The sequence below is a fragment of the Chiloscyllium punctatum genome, chromosome 49 (assembly GCF_047496795.1).
Source record: "Chiloscyllium punctatum isolate Juve2018m chromosome 49, sChiPun1.3, whole genome shotgun sequence".
NCBI classification, from domain to species: domain Eukaryota; kingdom Metazoa; phylum Chordata; class Chondrichthyes; order Orectolobiformes; family Hemiscylliidae; genus Chiloscyllium; species Chiloscyllium punctatum.
Genome location: NC_092787.1, coordinates 6820899 through 6840809, shown reverse-complemented (window position 1 = coordinate 6840809; position 19911 = coordinate 6820899). Strand labels below are relative to the sequence as shown.

General features: G+C 39.5%; 1 protein-coding gene across 2 annotated transcripts in view; it reads right to left on the bottom strand.

Moving 5' to 3' along the window:
* LOC140469631 (protein crumbs homolog 2-like) overlaps positions 1-19911 on the bottom strand; it is a 184144-nt gene that overhangs the window by 80793 nt on the left and 83440 nt on the right. For both annotated transcript variants that reach the window (XM_072566321.1, XM_072566322.1), the window contains one exon: positions 7702-7897. In XM_072566321.1, coding sequence (XP_072422422.1) covers positions 7702-7897 — 196 coding nt within the window. The remainder of the gene's footprint in view (positions 1-7701; positions 7898-19911) is intronic.

Below are 19911 nucleotides of genomic sequence, written 5' to 3'. Positions count from 1 at the left end.
TGAAGACTAAAGGTGCCATGAACAATAGACATTCTCCTTTACCCAGTTCTTGAGGGGAAAGATTTCAAATTTGGTCACATGGGAATTAATAGATCCACAGGAGACAAATGTTGACTCATTAATGCAGAATAATTCAACATGTGTTGATTTTCTTTGACTGTATACTTACATATACATCTATTTCACTGTCCTTAACTTACACTTGAATACATATGAAATTAAATTATTAAACATGGAATAGGAAAACAGTCTTGCAATATTTTTGCCAGGATGAGAGCTCACACATAATCCATGAATTGTTTTTGCAAGAACTATGTCACTGTATCCAAACATTTAGGAAATCAACAAGTAAACCTTGAACAATTTTGACTAAAACAGTTCCACAAATATTTTTTAAAATCAAGTAATGTGGAAGATTACCTGTCATTCTACATGTTATCAACATCAAAGCATGGTGTGGATTTCCTAGTAACTTCTATTTTTGGTACGAGCTTATTTCAATATGTTGTGACAAGTAGCAACTTTCCAAAGTCTTCCTGCTATATTGGTAATAATTGCAACTTTCTTCTTATGTTTTTCTACTTGTGGGTCAGAAGCCAGTGACCGGTTTTGTCCTTTTGCCATGTACTTTAATCAATAGTCAACCATTACAGTAAGTTTTAATGGAGAAAATTAGTTGGAGGAATGCTATAAGACACTTTGTTTTATTTCATTTGTCAGCTTATAACTTGTATTAGTTTGCTATACCCCTGAGCACATCAAAACAGTTAGCTGCAAGGTGCAAATATTGTAAGTTGCAAACTGTGCTGCCACCTAGGGGTAGACATTAAAACACCAATTGAAAAGTCAATATGTGACAAATTGCTGGCTTTCTCATCTCTTTTCCCATTTTAAATTCAATTGCCTTCCCTTAATTCTACAGAGATTTCAATAATCAATAGGTCAAGTAAGTGATCTGTTCATTGGACTGCATGACTTTAGCCAACTATAACATGATGTATTACAGCAACCCTCTTTCGAACTCTCCCTTTCTTACTTTTGGGAACTAGCTGCTGACTTTCTCAATGCCATGGTTAAAGTTCAGATTTGGGCAGAAAACTAGAGGTGCAATTTTAGTTGTTATTCCCAAATCCATTGCCTCCTCTGGTTTGCTGAGTGAATGCTGTAATTGTTTTGATGCAGATGTAACAATAGATCTGGGATCACAGATCCTACATTTTGGAGACATCAAAAATGGAAACACATTGGTCTACATTTTATAATGGTAACAATGGTTATTATAATGGTATAACGGTAAAACGATCAACTTTCATGATAATTACACCATTGAAAGAGACAGCAACGTCTGGAATATACATATGCACAGAAAAATGTGGAAATCCAGAAATTGCTTTCAGTTGTTCCGCAGTCGTGTAGGCACCTGTAAACTGCACTCAATGGAAAATTGATGAGAGCTTCCATTCTTATGCTTGGTCTTGCTGTAAAACCATTTGGGAAAAGTTACACATTGTCAAATGTGTACTTCATGATTACTGCTAAACCATTTCACTGCACACAATATCATCGAATCGCTACAGTGGCCCTTCAGCCCAACAAGTCCACACCGACCCTCCAAAGAGTAACCCACCCAGACACATCCCCCTACCCTATATTTTCCCCTGACTAATGCACCTGACCTACATATCCCTGAACACTATAGGCAATTCACCTAACCTGGTTTGAGAGGGAACCAGAGCACCCGGAGGAAACCCATGCAGACACGGGGAGAATATGCAAACTCCACCCAGTCACCTGAGGCTGGAATCGAACACAGGTCCCTGGCGCTATGAGGTAGCAGTGCTAACCACTGAGCCACCGTGTTGCCCCAAAGGGACTAATTTTATATCTATAGTACAGTAGTTCCCCACTCCCTGGTCCCCGCTCCCCGTACCCACGGGAGCACATTCCAAGACCTACTGTGGAAGCCTGAAACTGCAGATAGGTGTGAACTTATTCATTTAAATGGGAAACGTACATTCCTGGCAGCCTCCTGGGCCCTAGTTTTGGAATGTTCTCTGTAATATGTTCAGGCTGCAGTAAACTGCAGGTAACTGAAACCAGGGAAACCGGACCCGTGCTTACCGGCATCGGCCTGTATATCAAATTTCATCATCATAAAGTTTCACAGTTTTCTCAGCTCACTTTTACAAGTTTATCCTTATTTTGGCTCCTATGTCAATCTGATCATTATTTATTTTTCTCGATGAAAATTTTACTTAAATGTGAAGTATGTAAGTGCTTTTAACTTCCTGGTTTGCTGTGTGAATACTTCAGTATGATTGGCTGTTGACCTGCTTGCTGACATCATTGCTGTCACATGGCAAGGCATCTGCTTTACTTAAAACCAGATGGAACTACCACTGAGAAAGGAGGAAATGCAGGCCAGAAACTGTGGGAGTTTTGTGGTTGCTTTTATCAAGTCCAGCAGTGAGCATCACCATGATTGCAAATTTAGTCTGTTAGGTATGTGAGATTATGCCTGGTTTAACAGGTGAGATAAAAAGAAGTCTTTTTCCCCCCAAGAGCTGATGGGACAAGGGCTAGGAGATGCAAGTTCAATGCTTTGGGAAAGTGAGATGGGAGGTGCGAGCAATTATTTCTTTGTAACTAGTGGCAATGTTGTGGAACTTGCTACCTGTGAGGACCATAGTGACTTATATGTGAATGAATTCGAAAGGACATTGGACACACATCTCAAGAAAATATTGTAGGGCTCCAGGTGTAGAGCAGGGATGTGGGACTAATTGGATTGCTGCACTCAAAACCACCATGTCTTCAATGTGTTATATAGTGATTCTATGACTTATCAATCAGACAAGGGGTACTTGTAAACTATTGCATTTTAAGGAGACTGTTTCAACTGAGATTTTCAGTTGATATGGCAGAAAATGCATGTATCCTATACAGTTGTTGTTTGGCAAATCTGAACAGATTTCACAACTAATTTTGTTTATGAAGCTGAAATTTTTAAAGTGACACTGTATTTACTATGGCAGGCTTTTTTCAAACAACATCATAGGTCCACAAAATGTCCCTCTTCCACTTTTGTTTTATAAACCCAACTGGTTTTTAAATACCTTTCAACTCAAGATCACTATCAACTACAGATTTACGTTTAATAGTGGAAATTGTTTAAGTCTTTCCATTTGGCTGACAGTATCAAGATAATCTTGGACAAAGACACCAAAGATATTCTGAGTGATGGATTCTGCAGCCCCAACTTTTAGCGTTCATTAGCAGAAGAATTGAATTCAAGAGTCGTGAGGTGATGTTGCAGCTGTACAGGACCTTTGGTAAGGCCACATTTGGAGGACTGTGTGCAGTTCTGGTCGCCTCACTTTAGGAAAGATGTGGAAGCTTTGGAGAGGGTGCAGATGAGATTTACCAGGATGTTGCCTGGAATGGACAATAGGTTGTACAAGGATAGGTTGAGAGTGCTAGGTCTTTTCTCATTGGAACGGCAAAGGATGAGGGGTGACTTGATAGAGGTTTATAAGATGATCAGGGGAATAGATAGAGTAGACAGTCAGAGACATTTTCCCCGGGTAGAACAGAGTGTTACAAGGGGACATAAATTTAAGGTGAAGGGTGGAAGGTATAGGGGGGATGTCAGGGGTAGGTTCTTTACCCAGAGAGTGGTGGGGGCATGGAATGCGCTGCCTGTGGGAGTGACAGAGTCAGAATCATTGGTGACCTTTAAGCGGCAATTGGATAGGTACATGGATAGGTGCTTAAGCTAGGACAAATGTTCGGCACAACATCGTGGGCCGAAGGGCCTGTTCTGTGCTGTATTGTTCTATGTTCTATGTTCTAAATCACCCTTCTTCATAAGCTCTCTACTAACCTTGTTGTTGAGCAGTCCAATTTGGTTTTTTTGTTCATGTTTATGACAGTCTCTTCTCGCTGTTTCGTTCATATTTGTGCTGTTCATTAACTATAGGTGCATCCAGAACATCCACTATTTAGTTTTTAATATGTTGGCAGCGAAAGCGTCACCAATGCGTTCACAGGTATCAGACAAAACTGGAATCTAATGCTCAACCACAACTTTTTATCCTGAGTCTGATATATTCTTTCTGATCACCTGTTGTACATCAGGTTTAACCAGAACAAACTTGTCAGTCCAATGGCAGTTGGAGAACGGGGTATCATCAAAATAGCTGTTAGCTCAACATCAACAAAACTGACTTGTGAAAACCCCAAACATATCATTAACGACTTACGTAACTGTTATAGCCACTCACCTAGACTTCTTTCTTCCATCTCTGGAAGCTTGCTGCTTATTTTTTCATCTCTCTCCGACAGTACTGAAATCCCAGCTCATAACTTCTTTACTTCGAGAACTGACTTCAATGAATTTCTAATTGCATTCTAGACTCCCTCTGCACAAAATGTCTTACAACTATTATGAGCAAGAAAAGACATTTGAGTATTGTTAATTTCATTTTTAAATATTATCACGGAGTTACCACACTCTACTTGATTTTTTGTTTGTCTCTGTCTGTATATCTCTTCCCACACTGTGCAGCACAGTAGCTCAGTGATTAGCATTGTTGCCTCACAGTGCCAGGGACCAAGGTTCGATTCCAGCATCTGACAACTGTCTATGTGGTTTGCACATTCTCCCTGTGTCTGCATGGGTTTCCTCTGGGTGCTCCAGTTTCCTCCCATAATCCAAAAATGTGCAGGTTAGGTGAATTGGCTATGCTAAATTGCCCATATTGTTCAGGGATGTGTTAGTTAGGGGTAAATATAGAGTAGTTCAATAGGGGAATGGGTTTGGGTGGGAATTGGAGGGTCAGTGTGGACTTGTTGGGCCAAAGGACCTGTTTCGGCAGTGTAGGAATTCTATGAATTAATCTGAGGCTGAGCAATGCCTAATTCCCAAAACCTCTTACTTAATACATTGAGAAGATAAAAGCAAATTACTGCGGATGCTGGAATAGTTTGATTATGTTTTTAGAATGCCCTCATCGAGTTCCTCCTTTTTTTGTCCCAAAGCATGCTTTTTTTTCCCTGCATGTTAGGAACTTTGAAATAGTTAATTCCTTGATCAGATGAGAAATGCATAAATACAAAATGTTGTTAGCATCAGTGCAGTGAGAGAAATTGTATTCCCTGCATCACTACACTGTCCATGTACGGCAGTATAACAAAGGCGAGAAGAGAATTTCCCTGTTCTTCCTTACATGCAAAAAAATTGTCATATCCAAATCTTCCAAAATAGATTCAAAAGTGCAGCATAACTCTCAATCATTTGTCGATACAAAGATAAAAAAGCTGCGTAGAATAGCTGACATGGTTCTTGTTAAGAACCCGAACTCTTACCCCGTGTAAAGTACCATTTCAAGGTAACATACAATCACTAAGAACCATGAGGGGGGTTAACGGGGTAGATGCTCCATCATGCTGTTCCCCACCTGATGAGCAGGAAGACATACTCCAGAGGGAGAAAAGACAGCATCACAGTCCCACAGTGCTGCTCTTGAGAATCTCCGAGGCGATCATTAGATTTTTTTTTAGATTAGATTAGATTACTTACAGTGTGGAAACAGGCCCTTCGGCCCAACAAGTCCACACCGCCCCGCCGAAGCGCAACCCACCCATACCCCTACATCTACCCCTTATCTAACACTACGGGCAATTTAGCATGGCCAATTCACCTAACCTGCAAATCTTTGGACTGTGGGAGGAAACCGGAGCACCCGGAGGAAACCCACGCAGACACGGGGAGAACGTGCAAACTCCACACAGTCAGTCGCCTGAGGCAATGTCCAGGGCAATCTTATTCTGCCTGTTCTTTTGGCTCAGGCATAGTACATTATTCCAGGACTTATTCTGCTCAAGTTTGTAGTTTAGATCTCAAATTTCAAAACAATCCTCACTTGATGATGTAACTGATGATTGAATGGCGGAGTGGACTCGATGGGCCGAATGGCCTTACTTCCACTCCTATGTCTTATGGTCTAAATCATTGCTTTCTTTATGTATGAGATTTTTTCTTGAAGTCCCATATTGCTGCTTCACAAATCCTGGTTATTTACAGAATTCTCAAAAGCCATTGCTGAATTACAACTGATCCTGTCCATTTTAAAGATGGAACATGCTAAAACATTGCCTCTCTACTACTGTCACTTGTGGCCCACATACAAAATACACACCCACAAAATAGATGCAGAGTAGGCCACTCAGTCCCTTGAACCTGCTCTGCTATTCAATATGATTATGGCTGATATGGTTGTATTTTCAACGCCACATTCCCATCCACACCTGAGAACCTTTGATTCCATTGCTTAAAGAGAATCTATTGACCTCTGCCTTAAAATTTTCAATGGTCTTCCTGCCACCACAGTCCAGAGTCACACATCCCTCTGAGGGACAAAGAAATTCTCATCTCTGCTCTAAAGGAGCAACCTCAAGTTATAACTCATTGTACTCCAGTTCCTCATTCATCCACAAGAAGAAACATCTTTTCCACGAACCCCATTCAGGATCTTACACACTTCCATTTAATCATGCACCACACTTCTAAACTCCAGAAACAAGCCCAGTCCAACCAACCAATAAGGCAACCTATTCATTCCAAGTATCAATCTCCTCTGAATTGTCTCTAATATATTTACATTCTTTCTTATATAAGGAGATCAAAACTACACATCAAGGTCCCATCTCACCCATACTCTCTAAAACTGATCAATAACAAATTACTTTTATCTTCATAATAAAGGATAACATCCCATTGGCCTCCTTGATTACATGCTTTACCAATATATTAACTTTTGGTGACTCATGCATTCGAACCTTTCAAGTTTCCATAGCCATTCTTTGTTGGGGTAATTCTCTGCTGTTTTGTTCTTCCCGTCAAAGTAAACAACTTCTCATTTTTCACATTGTATGCCAGATTTTGGCCACTCATTCACTCTATCCAGGCCCTTTTGCAAACACTTAGTGTTCTCTTCACAACCTACTTTCCTATCTATCTTTGTGTCACCTTCATTTACTATCAGTTGATCCCCGCATCTAAATCTTGATGATGCAAACTTTAAGCACCCAGCACAAACCCCTGTGAGATTCCATGCATCCCATTCTGCCCTAGCTTTGTGTTTCCTGATTTCCTTAATTTATGTGTAAGGAATTATTCATTTTTATTTCCACCCCAATCAGTTTTAAGAAGGTTTCCAGGTTTTGTTTCCTCTGAGATGTTTCTATTTCTGTAGCTAATCAGTCAAAACTTTAAAGACAAAAATCAAAATTGGAATAATAAAATATAAGCAGAAATATTTCTAAATAATTCCAGGCTGGTTGTTGGTAATAAGTCACTACAAACAAATTATTAGTCTAAAATTATCTTTGTCATTGAGGGTGTCAAAGCTATTTCTAGATAGTTTATGGATGAATCCAAATCTTTGTTTTCTTCAGAATTATCAACATTCTTTTCTCTTTCCTTCAGAGGATTCATTTTGCTTTCCACAAACTTTCTATCTGTACCACTGACTGACTTTTCTTCAACTCAAACCAGATCCAGGTGTGACACAATAATGGATTTGCGATGACCTTAGTGCACGTTAGAATGACCGTCCTATGAGGTCCACCTGTTTTGTAAGAAAGTAAAATCATTAGTGTCAATGCTGTGATAAGGAAGCAATGCAATGTGTTCCTTACCCATTGATCATGTCCTTGCATGTTCCTCGGTTGATACATGGATTGCTGGCACATTCGTCAATATCTGTCTCGCAGTCAACTCCCTCATAACCAGGAGCACATAAACAGTCATAGAATGCAATGTTGTCTCTACACGTACCACCATGCTGACAGGGGTTAGATTCACATTCATTTATTTCAACTTCACAGTTCAGACCTTAGGAAATTAAAAGATAAATGTAGATTTTAAACAAAGTCTTGTACTTTTGATTTTCAATAGGAACATTTCTACATAGAAAACAATCAAAGGTTTAGAAAATAGGATTTTCTTCAGTAGAATGAAAATGGAGGCAATGTGATAATGAGGGAGAAACAGGTAAATAAAGATGGAAAGGTGAAGAATTTTCTTTGGGGGTCACTCCGAATTCGAGCGCTAACTCACATAGATGTCAGCTGGAACTCAATCTGATAGACAGTGCTTATGTTATTCCTCCAATCAGAATTCAAACGCTTTACCATGGTGACAGTCTGTTTCAGTGATGGGATTTTGGAAATAAATTCAAACTTAAATCTGTAAATTTAAGATGGAAAAGCCATAGCAACCATCCATTGTTTAAGAAACATACCAAAAGGCTACAACAAGAAAAATAGACATTGCTTGTAATTTTGCAAAATTTAAATAATTGATGATTTGAATATAAAGTGTGTTGCTTCTGCTTTTGGTGAGCAGTTTAATGAGTCCACAAACATCTGATGGACATTATTCAAGATGCTTCATGACAGTTTCCGAAATTATCTTTAGGTTTGGGAAAATATTCTATCTGTGGCTCCAACTGCAGCTTTTCCCATCGTTTCTGCCTGTCTGAGATATCGTAAAAAAATGTAAACCCCTCAAATACTTACCTTCATCTCACAAGCTCAGTTGGAATCCTAGAATTGTTACAGCACAGAAGGTGGCCATTTGATCCATCATGTCCATGATGGTTCCCCTAAGGAGGACTTGCAGTTGAAATATTTCTGTATTCTGCTGAGGGTCCTGAAGTTGTATAGTTTGTAACTATCTATCCCATGGCATTTAGAAGTCATGCAACATAGTATTTATTTCTAACTGTTCCAGTCTCCCCGAGGAATGGGGAAAACTGCAGACCACAAACTGATGAAACACTGCAGGTCCTTTACAGGACATGACCACACCAAATGCCAGCTAGTGCTGCTGTGTCTCTGACGTTGTAAAAATAAACAACCTGTCCAGAGTGTTCTTCATTCATTAGGAGCACCAGAGTCAGGCCAGCCAATCCCAGAGCAAAGGTTATTGGAAAATGTAGTATAAATCAAAATCCAGAAGACAGGTTACATATTATCCGGCAATGAATATAATGTGTTGACCCATTCATGGAAGGATTGCTGGTGGTATAGTTTCAACAGCTCAGTGAGTGACAGTGTATTTTATCACACATAATAACTTGCAGTGTAGCTCGTGGTGTTTAATATGAAGTACAGACTCATGGTTATCACAACAACATCTAGTACCCAAATGAGCCAATCTAACTCCTCTTATGAATGGAGTCCAACAGGGTATTCATTGGATTCATAGACAATATTTAGATACTGAATAGTAAAAGAATAAATAATTAATTCTACCTGCTATAATTGTATGAAATTGAAAAAAAGGACATTGCCAGTAATTGTGAAGTATATTTTTTCAGTCAGTTTCCTTTACTTTTATCCAGACCGATGACTGACTAGTAATACTCACTAGAATTCCTTGCTACCAAGCACTGAGGATAAGGGGTAGCAAACTCAAAACAGAGTCGAGGAGAAACTACTTCTCCCAAATCATAGAATCATGTAATCCCCAGAGTGTTGGTCCAACAAGTCCACACTGACCCTCCGAAGAGTATCCCACCCAAACCCATTCCCCTACCCAATTACTTTACATTTACCCCTAACTAATGCACCTAACTTACACATTCCTGAACACTATGGACAATTTAGCAAGGCTAATTCACCTAACCAAAAGTGTGAATCTGTGGAATTCACTACAAGTGTGTTGGATGCTGGAACAGTGGGTAAATTTAAGAGGTAGACAGATTTTTAATTGGTAATGGGGTTAAAGGGATATGGAGAGAAGGCAAGAAAATGGGGCTGAGGAGCATATCACCATGATCAAATGGTGGAATAGACGTGATGGGCCAAATGGCCTTATTCTGCTCCTATATCTTATGAATTTATGCAACAGTGTGTGAGCATATGCACTCCTGTATCTAACATGTCCCACCTTTTATCTGACGACAATGAAAAAGACTTTTCGGTAAAATGAAAAAGCTAACACTCCAGTCTCAGTATAACCCCAAGGAACAGCACCGCACTATTCTGCTGAGCATCTTACTGTCTTCGAGACTGAATTGAACAATTCCAGACCACAATCTCTGCCCCATTTTGCTTCCCTTAATTTTGCACTGTTGTTTTCCTCTTGTTTTTGCTTCCACGTTCTGCTATTCACACCTACTCTAGATACTTCCACATTCTGCTATTCACACCTACTCTAGATACTTCCACATTCTGCTATTCACACCTACTCTAGATATGTGTTTCACATCTTTACTCATTCCCATTATTGATCCCATTTACTTTGAACCTGATCTCTGTTGCTCTATGGTTTAATTTCTGGATTTATCCTTTATCATAGACTTTCTATTTTGCTGTTTTTGTCACTACAAATTCATCACCCCTCCCTTAATTTGTTTGGAACCTTTTACACTTCTATTCTGTACTAGGCTGGTGAAAGATCAGCGGCCTGTAACGTTGGGCCAAATTTCAATATAACATGAGAAATAGGAGCTGGAGAAGATCTTACAGTCAGCTAAGCTTGCTGAGACATTCATGGCTGAAATTGGGCTCCATCCCTGCAGTCATTGTGACAAGGTCAGCCAGGTGGACCTCACACAACACGAGCTCCCTGAGTGCGGCTGTTAAGCTGGGTCAATTAAACAGCCCTGGCTGACAGATATAACCAAGAGTGTCAGAGGTATTGTTTACTCTGAGAGCTGGTTTTAAGGAAGCTGGATCAGTGTCAAAAACTCTTCATGTGTAAATAAAGGGTGACTTAGTTACAGAATACCAGACTTTATGGAGTTAATTCAATTCCCACTTTGCTGGTTGGTCCCCATATCACTTCATTCCCTAAGAGAACAAAACTCTGTCTGTCTCAGCCTGAAAGATGTTCAAAGATGGAACTCCTCAACTCTGGGACAAAGAGTGTCACGATAATAGTAAATATGAACTATTGAATTTTACTTTACATCATCTGATTGCTATACTTGGGATGTTTCACGGAATAAAATGTTTTTGTTTTAAAAAGGAAGACTTGTGGAGCTAAGATGGCTGTGGTGGTCACCTGGCCACAAATTGAAGCAAGATTTGTGGAATCCATGTGGAATAAACTAAAGCATCTATACTGAAATAGCCATTTTATGTCAAGACACTGAAACCAGACATCTGAGCAACATCAGGAAATTTGCATTTTCTGTTTAATTTACACTGATATTATAACTTCACATATTGGGAGATGAAAGGCCCATCGACCAGCTAGCCAACTTGGAAAGATGATGGAACTGGACTTTGGAGTATATTGTGAACTATAGTTCAACAACTACTTTTAAGCAGCAGGGTAAAGAGAAGAACATGAGTCCATAAGAGCAGGTGTGCACACACTCTCTCTGTCTGTCTCTCTCTCTCTTTCACTATCTCTCTATCCACTCCGCCCTCCCCACCCCACACCTGTCTGGTTCTCTCATCTCAAATAAATAGTTCCTGGTTAAAATGCAATATATGCAAACAAGTTCTCATTCATTGAGGGCTTAAGATATCTACAGATTTTGCTACTGTTGCAGATATGAGTCAACAATTAATTGTCCTTCAGGTTTAAAACATTAAAGGCAATAAGGTCTTCTAAACTTCATATCCTTATGTTTCCCTTTTAAGCTGATTACATGTATTTGTGTGTATGTTTCCTGTTGTGTTTTTAGTCTGTTTCCATGGGGTTACTAAGGATTAAGATTTCTCTTTCTTTCACTTGGTAGTAGGCTCCATCATTTTCTAGTGTACTATGTTTTACTTAAAGTGCAATTGCTGTTTGCTAAAAAAAGACAAATATTGATGACCAAAAGGTGAGTAAAAAGAGGGAAGCCAATACCACCACCTCATCTGGTTGTAACAAGAAACCCAGAAATTCTGTGAACATCCCCACTTCTGACTTTATGACGGAGGGAAGGTCATTGACAAAGTTACTGAAAATGACACTACCCTACAGAGAAGTCCCAGAGGTGAGGTGACTGACCTCGAACCACCATAACCATCATCCTTCATGCCGGCCTTGACTCCAACCAAGGGAGAGATCTCCACCTGATTCCCATTGACTCAATTTTGCTAGAGCTCCTTAATGCCATACTTCATCAAATTTGGCCTTAATGTCAAGGGCTGTCTCTCTCACCGCACCTATTAAATTTAGCTCTTATGTCCATGTTTGAACTAAGGTTGTAATGAGTTCAGAAGCTGAGTGGCCTTGGCAGAACCCAAACTGGGCATCACTGAGCAAATCATTGCTGAATAGGTGCTGCTTGATAGTGCTGCTGGTGACACCTGTCACTTTACTGTTGATTTAATTGGCTGCATTGGATTTGTATTGCTTTTTGTGTTCAGGACATAACTATGCGGATTCCTTTGGAGTATTGAGTGCAGTTTTAGTCACCACACTACAGGAAGGATATGGAGGGTTTGGAAAGGGTGCAAAAGAGGTTTACCAGGATGTTGCCTGGATTGGAGTGTATTAGCTATAAAAAGAAGTTGGCCGTACTTGGATTGTATTCACGAGAGTGTCAGAGGCTGAGGGACAACCAGACAGAAATGTATGCAATTGCGAGGGGCATGGATAAGGAGAATAATCTGTTTCCTAAGGAGGAAATGTCAAATGCTAGAGAGTTTTGGTTTAAGGTGAGAGGGGGAAAGTTTAAAGGAGCTGTGCAAGTAAGGTTTTAGCATCCAAAGGGTGGTAAGTGTCTCAAATACATTGCTTGGGGAGGTAGTGAAGCAGATATGACAAGAATGTTGAAGAGACATTTTGACAAACATGTGACCAGGCAGGGAATGGAGGGATATGGACCAGATGGGTTAGTTTAGAATTATGATTGACACAGGCATGATGGGCCAAAAGGCCTGTTCCTGTGATATACTGTTCTATGTTATACAACATTTGAAGTAGATGCCAGTATTGTAGCTACAGCTGCCAGTGCCCCATTAACCATAACCCACTTCTCCCACACCAATGCTTCAGCCACACTTTCAGCCTCTCATAAAATTTGCCCCATGTCCATTTGGAGCAACTCATAATTTAGGGATTATGACTTTTGAGATTTTATTTTGTAATTTGGCACCTAGGGCTTCTTAGTGACAATACAAACCTCCTTTGTCGTGCTCAAATCATTGGTACCTACAACTGAATGATCTCCCATGCACTGCATGTTCCTCTCCAAGTCCTGAATCCTGGCACTGAGCAGGCAGCACAGCTGTTTGCATGTATGCTGTTTGCTGAAAAGAGTTGTGTTAATAACCCTCTTTACACTACTATAACTACCACCATAACATTCATTTTTGTTCCCCCAACTTAGAGTCATAGAGATGTACAGCATGGAAACAGACCTTTTGGTCTAACTCGTCCGTGCCGACCAGATACCCTAAATTAATCTAGTCCCATTTGCCAGCACTTCGCCCATATCTCTCTAAACCCTTCCTATTCATGTACCCATCCAAATCCTTTTTAAATGTAGTAATTGTACCAGCCTCCACTACTCCCTCTGGCAGCTCATTCCATACACGTACCACCCTCTGTGTGAAAAAGCTGCCCCTAGGTCCCTTTTAAACCTTGAATAGTGGAATGGTCAATTAGCTCATCCTTCCTGAAGCCCTTACTTTCATCCAGATAAAGTAAAAGAACCTCAAGCTTGTTGGACTATTGCAAAGGTTGAAGCTCCTGCCTCCTGTCTCTCCTTATGGGCTTCACTTGTTGTCATACTGTCCTGTCGTTGAACACTGTCTAAATCAGACCCAATATTAAGATGTATAACTGCCTTTTGGTACAATGAGTTCCCCCCTCACCCACCCCCAGACTGAAGAAGGATTACACCCAAAACATTAACTTGTGCACCTCCTGATGCTGCCTGGCTTGCTGTGTCCTTCCAGCCTCCTGCCTGTCTACTCTTGGTACAATGAATCCAGGTAAGTTCCTGTGGTTCAACTTCCAACTCATAAACTCAGATGAAAAGCTACTTAAATTACAAATATATTTTATATAATTAATAGGAGATACCAGAAGACAGCCATGACAGTAACTGCTTTAAATGGACAGAATGGTGTTTTAAAAATTAGTTTCATACAATATAACCATGTTTGCCTACTCTTAGCAAGGTCTCATTCTTCTGTGAGCAGATTGGCTAAGATTCTGGTGTGCGCATAAGAATCTGTCTTTATCGTGCATATTGGTGAATTTGTGTGACCCAGAGTCTTATAATAGCATATGGTGAAGCAAGAGAAAGAGAAAGTCTGAAAACAGTGCAAAAGGGGGTGAGAGTGCAGAATGAGAAACTTAATATAACACCAGAGGGAGTGATAGAGAGAGAGAGGGGTGCCAGAAACTAAAACACAATGCATGAGGAAAACAGAGTGTGGAACTGGAACTGCTTCATCTGTGGTCTGCATTCTGAGAAAGATGTGACAGCACAGGAAAACAGGTAAGTAATCGATTGGTGAGTAATGTGCTTGGTAGGTCTTTCAAAACTCGTGGAATTTATGAACATAAGAATTAGGAACCTTAATCTCACCTCATTCAGACTGCTCTGCCCTTCAATAAGATCATCATCATTAATTGTTTGTGCTTCAAATTCCACACTCCTATGTACTCCTGATAAATGTTAATTGTTTTGCCAACACAGGCTATCTACCTTCACCTTAATTGACCCCATTCTCCTCTGCTTTTTGAGGTAGAGAGTTTGAAAGTCGCACAGCCCTCTGAAAGAAAACAAAAACACTCTCCTCAACTTGACCTCAAAAGGCCAACCCAAACATTCGGCAGAAACTTGCCAAAAATGTGGGCATTGGTGAGTTATTTGGGGAAATAAAGTGAGATTGACAGAAGTTAATTCTCAAAATTCAGAAAAACATGGTCTGATTTTCAAACAGGTTTTGAACAAGGGAGACATAAATCTCAATATGAGAGGCGAGAGGCCTGTTTGCATTCATTTGAATGCTGTAGTATGAAACTAATCTTACCTCATCAATATGTAGTTTCCTGTTGTCCCACCAACCAGGCAGAAACCAGTCTACAATAACACCACTAGGCCATTGCCATCCCCTTGATTAATATTACATTCTGTGGGAATTTCAGTTAGTTTGGATGGCTAAATGGTTAGAGTACAATGCACAATGATGCTAACAGCAGGCACTGAATGCCCAATAGGGCTGTAGCCATTCACTGAGGTGAGCCTTGTAGCTTTGCCCTGTCATGGCAGGGTAATGCCCCTCAAGCTGTTTTTCTCCCAGAGAGCAATGCCCATGATTCACTGTGGCCTATGGCTAATTACTTCCTTATTCAATTAGTTTAGATTCCATGTTAATGCAAATAATCTAATAATTGCCCCCTTTTTGTATTTGTCGTGCCCTTCCTTTTGTACAGAGTAACATCGAAATGTCATGCTTCTTCTGTCTGAGGTTGCCACACTCGACTTAGGCTCATCTTTGTCATCCCTCCCATTTCCTCATCACTCCCCCAAGAACCTACTAATTTTGATTTGTGCATATCCTTGGAAAGTAGCTCAGATCAGGAGCTGAAAATCACAGGATATTACTGCTTCCTTCATGGAATCACAGATTCAATAGAGAACAGAAGGAGGCCATTTGGTCCATTGTTTAGCGTGTTGCTGGAAAAGCACAGCAGGTCAGGCTGCATCTGAGGAGCAGGAAAATCGAAGTTTTGGGCAGGATCCCTTGATCAAAATTCATCAGATCCTTCGGTTCCAGCACCACTCTAATCTCCAACATCTGCAGTCCTCGCTTTTTCCCATTTGGTCCATGTGCCGGCATTGGTTATAGTCATAGAGTCGTAGAGATGTACAGCATGGAAGCAGACCCTTCGGTTCAACCCATCCATGCCGACCAGGTATCATAACCCAATCTATTATCTTGTGCTAGTCTCCCCACACCCCTGCACACAATTACAATCCCAATAATCATTCCCTCTTGAATTCCTCAATTGAACCTGCCTTCACCACATTTCCAGGCTGTGTGTTCCATGTCCTCACAACTTACTAGGCAAAAAAGATAATTTTTTCACATCACACTTGCTTTTGTGTTTTTTCGGAAGCGATGTGCAAACTGCAAGGTTAATCTCACTATTTCATGGTAACTACATATTAGTGCTAACATTCACAACTCTTGTGTCCATCCACAACTATCTTTAATCCATGTACATCACTTGTATCCACACTTCAAAAGCACCTACTTGGTTATGTGGCACTTTGAGATATCTGAGGTGGTGAAAGATGCTTTACAACATATAGTTCATTTTTATTTTGTGATAAAAGTGGAATTTAACTACTTTGAGTTTTGACACAATGGGAAAAATCTAGGACTAAAAATCCGTGTGAATTGTACAAATAACTGAGATCAGATCTATAGGATTTCTGCTTAACACACCAATGGTGTAATGACATTGGAATTTTTTGGTATTTCAACAACCTTGTTTTAACTTTCATTTATGGCTGTAAGTAATTACACAGAATTGAACTCCTTCAGTATCTAATGGAACTGAGTGCTTGAACCTTGGTTGCTGATAACACTGACTGCTTTAGCTTCACCCCCTCATCTATCAGACATAACTCACGGCGTCAGCCCTCTGGAAAGCAGCACGGTACCAGGGTTCCAGTGGAACCTGGGGCTTAAGTGTGTTTAAAGTCTCACACTTGAGATGTTGCAGGTTGTTTTGATGCTGATTTTACTATTCCGGGTGATTCATGAACAGTACAGATAGCAGACAAGAATGTTTCAGGCTGTGTCACAGGTCATGGCATTTTGATGGGAATTGAAATAAACTAACAAAAAGAAGCCAGTCAACTAAAGATTTAAAGGATGAATAATGACAAATACAGCATTATATATTTATCAGTACCATCCAAAATATTTTCCTTTTGAATCTATTCCAGTATGAATGTGTTTTAGCAATACTAAGTTTTTATACCTTTATTACATTTTGTACATTGTTGGAAACTGTTTGAAAGAAATGTTTATTCACATATTTCTGAACAACACAATTTGAAATCTTGCTGACAAGAACACAGCCTAAGTGTTGTTAAGCAAAGGACGATTTGCAGCACCTTGAAGGAAGAATACTTTCTTCAGAATTGAAAACATCTGATTCAAAATGCTGTAATGGGAGCAGGTTTTATTGAATTAGAATTTTACAAAATGCATCTCTCTTCATCCATTGAACAGTGGACCCAGGAAATTTGCAACTTAATCAGCTGATGTATAATGGCTTTTGACCCTGTTAATCAGTAAAACTGATTTGTGTGTGTACACTGGATGAGTTGTAAATGATACGTATACTTTAACACAAGTATAATATTTACAATGAAGATCCACTCATGTGCATCAGTCCATAATGTGTTTTTTTAAAAATCGAAAAACTAAAACTTTAATATGATTCAATTTCTAGATTGATATCTAACAAAGAATAGAAAATATTTCCTGCATTTAAATATTGTAGTTCTGTGTTTATCACATTCTTGCTTAACAATTTTAGGAATCTGTAATATTTCAATGGGAATTCATATATGTTTTTGGCCTGCCTATGTTAGGAGGTGCTTTTTTAATGTTTTAAAACAAAACTGTTACTACTTTCAAGAATGGCTTTGGATTATTTTTGAGTTTTCTTCTTTCAATATAGTTAGAAATAAGTTTTAAAGTGTACTGAAACTGCCAGGCTGCCTGAACCTTGCTTTCTTCTGGCTCTGGATCTGTCTTCTCCTCTACATTGCATGACCAGAAATAATTTTACACAAAACTGTGATTCCTGAGTTTTTTGAGTCTTTAGATATTCTGCAACATTTTGCTGAAGTCATCCAGTAACTGCAGTTTACATTTATGTGTAATTCACAAAATTTCAGAACTAACTTAAGTTTTTAGTAGAAACTTTGCTGACTAAATTACTGAATTGAAGTGATATGTTGAACTCTAGACCACATATTCTACATTTCTTTTTGGAATGCCATTTGTCTGAGGGACAGCCATTATATTTCACAGGAGATGCATATGTTGTTGGGTGTCTCATATGGAAATCTGTGGATGAAACTCTTTTTTTTTATCCAGTATGTGACCATGTAAATGTTGCCTCAGGAGTGTACTATTGAAAAGGTGTCATTTTTAATGTGACCCATGCCACCATTCATTCATTGGATAAGGGAGCCAGTTGGCCAGATGGCTGGTTTCTGACACAGAGTGGCACTAACAACACTGGTTTAATTCCCAGATAGTCAGAAGGTACCATAAAGGTTCTGCCTTCTCAACATCATCTCTGGCCTCGGGTGTGGAGACCCTCAGATTAAACTCACCACCTGCCAACCCTCTCCAATGAGGGGGCAGCCCTATAGTTCATTGGGACTATGGTCATCAGATTGAATGGTAGTATGATGGAAACAATCTCATACAGTCATAGAGTCATACAGCATGGAAACAGACCCTTCAGTCCAGCCAGTCTATGCTTCCCATGTTCCCAACCTAAACTCGTCCCACCTGCTTGCACTTGGCCCGTACCCCTCTAAACCCTTCCTAATCATGAACTTATCCAAATGAAAAATAATCTTCAAATTCCTGTTTTCATCATAAGCTGATAGAAAACTAGATGTTGATTATCAGCAAGCCAATTAGCAACCTTGGTGCACTATATCTAACATTTACTCAATTAACTTAATGATATGATTTAATATGTCTAATTGAGATAAATTAGAATTCATTGTCTTTCTAAAATCATTAGGCTCCCAGTATTTTCCAAAAATGGACATGATGTTTACGATGATCATGAATTTGGTTTGCTGAATACAGAAACTTTTCCAATACACTTCATAAGAATGTTAGCTTTAGATTTTCAGACTCTAAACTACTGATATAATATCAGTTACTTTAGTTAAATAAGAAATGGAGAAAATGTGGTTGATGGTGGTTGAATTGTCCATTTCAAATAAGTCAGTAAATTAATTCTCCTGATTGTAGTCAGTTAACTCAAAATAATCAAACAAAATTTATCAGCTCCTGAACTGGTACATCTAATTTCACAGTCAAATAGAGAACACAAACTTGGTTTTGTACCAAAATTAAATAATGAGTTCACTTAAGTTGCTTTTTTTTTTGTTTTCAAAGGATTTTGAAATTTCCTAAGGGCTATGCTTTTGATTTTCAAGGTTCTTTTTGGTTTGCAGGATCCCCTTTCAGACTCATTGGCTCCTTCATTAGTTGGTACAACCATTAGTAATGATACCTTCTGGATTCGTGTTGATATAGCTTGCTATTTGGACTCTCACAGAAGCAGAATGAGAAGAAATCAGTGATATCTCCCAGAATCATCATTCTTTCGTTAACTCAAAGCCATAACATACATGGAAAATATTATTGTTCTAGACAGCACAGGACTTATATTGGCACAAGAAACAGCATTGTTAAAAAATAACTGGCACACTTCAATGCACAAAATGTCATCTCTTTAAACATACCCTATGGGCTATTGCATGTTTGTCTCAAACACGGCCACTGTACCTCATGTAATTCATAATGTGTAAGATGCTTTGAGATGTGATAACACACATGCAATATTCATGAAATGAAATTTCAATATTAAATAATACAATAGACAGAGTTCATTAAAATCATATCCACTATATTCCCCTTCTGTTGGTGTTCCTGAATTCTTGTAACTTTCATCTAAGCACTCCACTTTAATTTGCAAGGAATTCATTATCTCAATGTTCATGTTTTCAGCTGGATCAGTATTACCCCTCCCAACCCCAGCTCCACTCACCCCTCCCAATCTCAGCTCCCTCCACCCCCACCCCCACCCCCACCCCCTCCCCCGAGCCCCAGCTCCATTCTCTTCATACCCCAAACACTAGCTCCTCTCTTCCTCACCAAACC